At 48.3% G+C, this 6,122-nt stretch overlaps 1 protein-coding gene across 1 annotated transcript in view; it reads right to left on the bottom strand.

Annotated features, from left to right (window-relative positions):
- KIF17 (kinesin family member 17) overlaps nucleotides 1-6,122 on the bottom strand; it is a 24,439-nt gene that overhangs the window by 1,825 nt on the left and 16,492 nt on the right. The window contains 7 exon segments of the mRNA XM_031062968.1: nucleotides 231-336; nucleotides 423-505; nucleotides 2,511-2,717; nucleotides 2,720-2,770; nucleotides 2,773-2,789; nucleotides 5,271-5,395; nucleotides 5,604-5,692. Of these exon segments, the coding sequence (XP_030918828.1) occupies nucleotides 231-336; nucleotides 423-505; nucleotides 2,511-2,717; nucleotides 2,720-2,770; nucleotides 2,773-2,789; nucleotides 5,271-5,395; nucleotides 5,604-5,692 (678 nt within the window).

Raw genomic sequence — 6,122 nt, 5'->3', positions numbered from 1 at the left:
GGCTTGGGGCACGGGGCTGCCCGCAGAGCCCGCGGGAGCTGTGCCAGGAGGGGAAGGGGGTGCGTGTGGTGGGACAGTGCAGGACCCCAAAATGTGGCTGCGTCCCGCGAGAAACCCCTGAGAGGTCTAGGGGTTGAGGCAGAATTGGGCCTGGGTGGGTCGCCGTGTGATTTCTCAAGGAAAAGGAGGCAGATGAGGAGTGGCGGCGATATCTGGGCAAAGGGGATTACCCTGGTCCAGCTGCAGGATCTGGCTGGCTCAGGATCGGAAGTAGTTGCTGGCGATGGTCTCGCTGTCGCTCCTGTCCAGCACCAGCCTGTAGTGGTTTTCCTCGGGCTGCAGGTGGCAAACGCTGTCAGCAGCGCCAGCAATGAGGCAAAATTGGTCAAATGGGATAGAAATGGAGGAGGAATGGGCCGTACCGCTGGCTCCCTGCTCTCATTCGAGGGACTTGTCCGGCCAGGTTTGGGCTGTGGCAGGGCTGGGACCGCTGTGGGAAGAGATGATCATTGTGTGTAGAACAATCACCACCCTCTGGCTGCACTCCGTGATCCCGGCACTGCTCAGATTCCCGAGGGATCCGCACCAAGTGCCACCTTTGTTACTCACACTTTCCAGACAAACCGTGTGTGGCAGCCCTTACGAGTGCACGCAGCCCGAGCGTGGCCTGGCGAGCGTGGCAGAGCCATGGTCACCTCCCTGTCCCCCACAGCGCCCTCCTCTCCCCAGGCACCGTCCCCTGGTGAGAAATGAAACCCTGGAGATGAGAGCTCTTTTTCAGAGTGGTAATTGCTAGCTGATGTTAATGAAGTTGATAGGGTCTTAATTTGAAGTGTTGGTCTGTTGTTAAATATTGAATGTTAGAGTTCTGGGACTTGCCTTTAGTTGCTGCTGTTAGGTGTTACTATTTTACCCTGTATTTGTATCCCTTTCCATCGGGAACCACTTCCCCTGCTCCCCAAAGGACTTGCACCCGGACTGAATTTAAATGAGAGGCTGTGGGAACTATAGGAACCCTCTCAAAAACAACAAACCAGCAAATAAACTATGATTTTAACCCAGCAGAACCACACTAAATCACCCACCAATGACCAGAGCCAGATTCCATCCTGACACCATAACTTAAATAGTACTCAGCTTGGATGATACCCCCTAAACTACAAGCCAGCTTCAATATTTGGAAAGTTTTCTGATTTAGGTACAAATTAGGATTAAATAAAATAAATTAAATTAATCTGGAGCAAAATTCAATAAATCCAGAGCAGCTGTGGCTGCCCCTGGATCCCTGGCAGTGTCCAAGGCCAGGCTGGATGGGGCTTGGAGCAGCCTGGGATAGAAGAAGGTGTCTCTGCCCAAGGGAGAGATTTTTCCATGTCTGTTTTAAAGAAAGTCTTCTCATGTTTCTCCACAGGGATGACTTTTGAATGAACCTGAAGCTAATCTTACTAATGTGGTCTTAGAACTCCTGGAATTTCCTAACTTTGGTTAAAAAGTTGCAATATTTCTTTGATAAATACCCAAATAAAGCAAGTCCTTCATGTGCAAGTCTAGGACTGTACACACAAATATCAATTTTTTCGCAGACCCTCTGATTCTACCGCAAAATATCAGAGCAAACCCGATTTTCAAGTGTTTTGAAAATGAAGATTTTAAACGTAAAATTGAAGAGCATTACTCTTATGTTTTGTTTCTTGCCCTAGAAAGCGAGCTCAGAACCGGTAGCAGCTGCAGCAGATCTGAAGGTCGGCAGAGGGAGTCGCGTCCCCTCCCATCCCAACACGTGCTCCTCCCGCCAGGTGTCACACACTGAGCCTTTACAGCTGGAGGGGTTTGGGCTTCAAAAGCTTAATCCCCCACCCGAGGTGTGAAAAACGCGTATTTTATGATTGGCTTTTCGCAAATATTAAAATGAATGTTATATGTGTTGTGTTAGAAAGTAATGCTGTATTAATTCTCTTAAGTAGTGGGTTAAATATAGTTTTAGGTTATAACATAATGTTAAAATAGAAACTATGCTATGTGAGATACATTATTCCTAAAGAAAGGACTTGCACTGAGATAGCAGCCACAGGACACCTAAATCTTTCAGAGACAGAGAATTTATTGCTCCCTTATCAGGAGAAACGAACTTCTTCCTTGCTCAGGCAGGACAACACCGTTAGGATTATGAGGAAGAAGCTGACACTGACCAGACAGAATCCTGTGTTTGAGTGGAATTTATGCATCATGTATGAGGTGTATGAATATGCAACAGGCTATTGTTTTTAAGGGTTAATCCTCTGTTAACGTGGGTCCTTTTTCAGGCTTATGCTGCCCAGAAAAAGGTACCCAGATGTCCATAACTCTTTGTTTTTATTGTCTCATATTGTCCTAATTCAAATTGTCCAAATTATTATTATTCTAATTGTATTACTATTTTTAGAACCACTTTATTACTATTAAACTTTTAAAATTTTAAAAACAAGTGATTGGTGTTTTTCACGTGAGGGATTTCATAAAAGCTCACACACACAATGTGGTGTATGAAATCCTGACACAGCCAGAGTCATTCTCTAAACCCACAGTGCTGGAACACAAAAAATGAGGATGTGGAGGAGGAAGGAGCTGCTCCCTCACCTTCTCCAGTGCCTTGCTCCTGGCTGGAACCTCCTCCTGGATGGAGTCATAGACCTTGAGGAGAGCCTGCTCGCTGCTGGCCTTGCTGGATTCCTGCAGGGCTTGTGCTTCTCCTTCAGCTCCTGGTTCTGAGCCTGCTCCCCCCCAGCAGCCATTGCTGCAGCACCTGCAGCCTGCAGAAGGGAACACTGAGCTCAAGAACCAGCTTCACAAGCCTGGAGGGGGAACATCCTTCCACGGGTGGCATTTGGGAAGACAGAAAATTGGGAATTATGAGAAGATTTTCTGCCCTGAGTAATCATAGCAGATTGTACTTATTATTCACTTTCTGTCATAAAAAGAATCCCAGAATCCCAGAGTGGTTTGGAATGGGAAGGACCTTAAAGGCCACCTCACTGCACCCCCTGCCACGGGCAGGGCCACCTCCTGCTCTCCCAGGTTGCTCCAACCCTGTCCAACGTGGCCTTGGACACTTCCAGGGATCATGGGGCAGCCACAGCTCCCCTGGGCAAAATACTCCACAAAGGCAAAACGTGTTACACCAAGCACCTCAGTCAACAAGGATGTCCAGAAATCCATATCTAAGCTCATAAAATTATCTTTAAAACCCTTGTTTTGTGTACTTTATATTTAAATTCTTATTTAAATAAACATCGAATATTTTTTTTCAAGGATCCACAAAAGGTTCCAAGATCACACAGAGAATTATTTTAACTGGTGGATGTGGGAGTGTTAGATCTGAAAGCCACAGTATGGTTTCCATTTTGGGGCAGTATCAGCCATGATTTGTGTCACCTCAGCGTTGTTAATGCAGCACTGGCCTGGGTCTGTGTTTGAAATTATGCTCTGGCATGGAAATTTAGCCGTGCTCCAGAGCCATTCCTTTGTCTAGCTCAGACTGGCCAGCACTGTCTCAAATTGGCTGATAACCCCTTTACTGATAACAGCCTCCTAATTATCTCCAAACCCTGTGAAATGGCTCATTCTCCCCCAGAACTGACTTGCTATTCTGCTGCACTGCTCCTGCCAGGTGACCTTCCCTTTCCTTTGCTTAACACACACTGAATCCAAGGATTCAACCCTTGCTCTGCTGAGCTGCCCTGATGTGTAAAGCTTGAGCAGGTGGCTTTGAACCAAACCAAACCTGTGGAACCAAACTCTCCTGCCCAATCTGCACAGAACCTGGATTTAACAATGTGATTAGAAGGGCATTTTCCCTTGTTAGCCACAAAAGGAATGGGATTCATTCTTGCAATAGGATCACTAACATTTGATATCAAATCCAAATGAAGGGTTTCTTTGGAGATCTCTCCCTTAACAGACAGAATTGCCCATAAATTACGGGCACTGCTGTTCTGCATTTCATAGCAGCTCCTTTTTGAGCCAGGAGAGACCCAACAGAGTGAGCACACACCACAGGGAAGCTGAAAGACTGGTTAAAACCCACAGAAGGACTGGTTAAAACCCACAGAACTGTTCAGAATCAGACTGTCACAGCATATCTTGGCCTGAGCTTTTCTAATCGTATATAGTTCCACATAATGGAGGAAGTGAAAAATCAGGAGAATTTGCTTCAGTCATGTATTTCTGGAGCAGCCCAAGCCCCCATGCTGCTTCAGTATGTGGTGGTGTGCTCTGGCTGAGGGAATTCTCTCAGGACAGCTCTCACACAAAGAAAACCTTGAGCCAGGTTGATTTTGATTTGGGCTGAGCACGAGGCCAAGCCTGCATCCCTCATATCCCAGCCCTATTTCAGTGCCCCTGGAATAGGATTATTGGGAAATTTTGCTGTTAGCTGTGAATGACGTACAGCAAACACTGTGAGATACTGTGAGATGCATGAGCTGGAGGCAAAAGTGGCCTCAGTGATGGGAAGAGTCCATCCATGAGCCACAGGACAGCTGCTGCCTTACCTGTAAGACATGAGAGGGCTCCAAGTGCCCTTCAAGGCCCTCTTGCAAGAGGAAGAGGAGGCATCTCCATAACCTGTGTGGGCCTGCAGCTCCAGGCAGGATTTGTTACCAGGAACACACACTTTTTTGGCATCCACGTTTGCTGACTTGAACATTTCCATTTTTCTCTCATAATTCTGGCCCTCAGCCTCACTGAGCACTGCAGGGAACAGTTCTTCATCCACCCAAACAGGGCAAAGTGAGTTCTGGGGTAAAAACAGCCTGGAGGAGAGAAGGCTCCAGGCAGAGCTTAGAGCCTCTCCTGGTGCCTACAGGGGCTCCAAGAAACTGGAGAGGGACTTTGGACAAGAGGCTGGAGTGCCAGGACAAGGGAGAATGGCTTCCCACTGCCAGAGGAAGGGACAGATGGGGTATTGGAATGGGATCCTTCCCTGGGAGGGTGAGCAGGCCCTGGCACAGCTGTGGCTGCCCCTGGATCCCTGGCAGTGCCCAAGGCCAGGCTGGACAGGGCTTGGAGCAGCCTGGGACAGTGGAAGGTGTCCCTGCCATGGCAGGGAGTGGAATGGGATGAGCTTTAGGGTTCCTCCCACCCAAACCAGTCCATGATTTTAACTCCCATGTGCCTGGTTTGGGGCTGCACTGACAGTGGAGCTCAGCAGCTCTGGTGTCATGGCAGGAGCACCTGCTGCTGCCTAAGGGTGTGCCCAGGGGACAGATGGCATGAGCAGGGATGTCACTGACCTGGCCAGCACCAGCTGCTGGTGTGCAGGCAGGGAAATCCCCAGGGCAGTGACAGCTTCCCCTGCTCCAGCACTGCCCCTGCTCACCCCACTGGTGTCTGTGACAGTCCCAGGTGCTGCTGGGTCCTGGTGACAAGAGGAAAACAAAGGCTGTAGCTCTGGAAAGATGCAGTGGGAGTCCTGGGGGAGATGAAGCACAACGTTTCCCACTCAGGTAACGTTGATATCAAATCCAAATGAAGGGTTTCTTTGGAGATCTCTCCCTTAACAGACAGAATTGCCCACAAATTCTCAGGGTTATTCATCCTGAGGGGAGAAGGAGCCTGGAGGGTACCTGGGCTGAGGTTGTCTCTTCATGTGCTGCAGCAACAGCATCTTCATGTGAAGGTGTGTGGTCAGAGATTGTTCCAGTCCATGTGTCAGCTGAAAAGAGGAAATACACGCAATGTTGGTAATGAGCTGTGCAAAACTAGACAGAAATCTGTGAAATCATCTCCCAAAGGCTTCCCCCAAAGCTAGGGATGACGTGTCTGAAAGGAAAAGGGCTGTCATTCACCTACTTCTGCTGGTCAGTAAAAACCATGAAACACTGAGAGGGCGTCTCAGGAAAGGAATGCAGATTGTACAGGGCTGGGAGAGCCTGGCTCCAAAAATCATCCATTTCACAGGCTGGGGGTGCACATTTGTAATCAGAGGGGGAAGAAATAAAGAACCTTTCAACCTTCACCTCAAAAAGTGACAGCACCAAAAATGAAGAATACAGGTTCAAGAATTACTAGTGAGTGATAAGAGCTGTATGAGCACATTGCAAACCGTGCTCTGAGGCACTGCAGGTATCCATGAAAAGCAGGAA

This window comes from Geospiza fortis, unplaced genomic scaffold (genome assembly GCF_000277835.1).
Source record: "Geospiza fortis unplaced genomic scaffold, GeoFor_1.0 scaffold4, whole genome shotgun sequence".
In the NCBI taxonomy this organism is placed as follows: domain Eukaryota; kingdom Metazoa; phylum Chordata; class Aves; order Passeriformes; family Thraupidae; genus Geospiza; species Geospiza fortis.
This window is presented reverse-complemented; position numbering and strand designations above follow the sequence as displayed.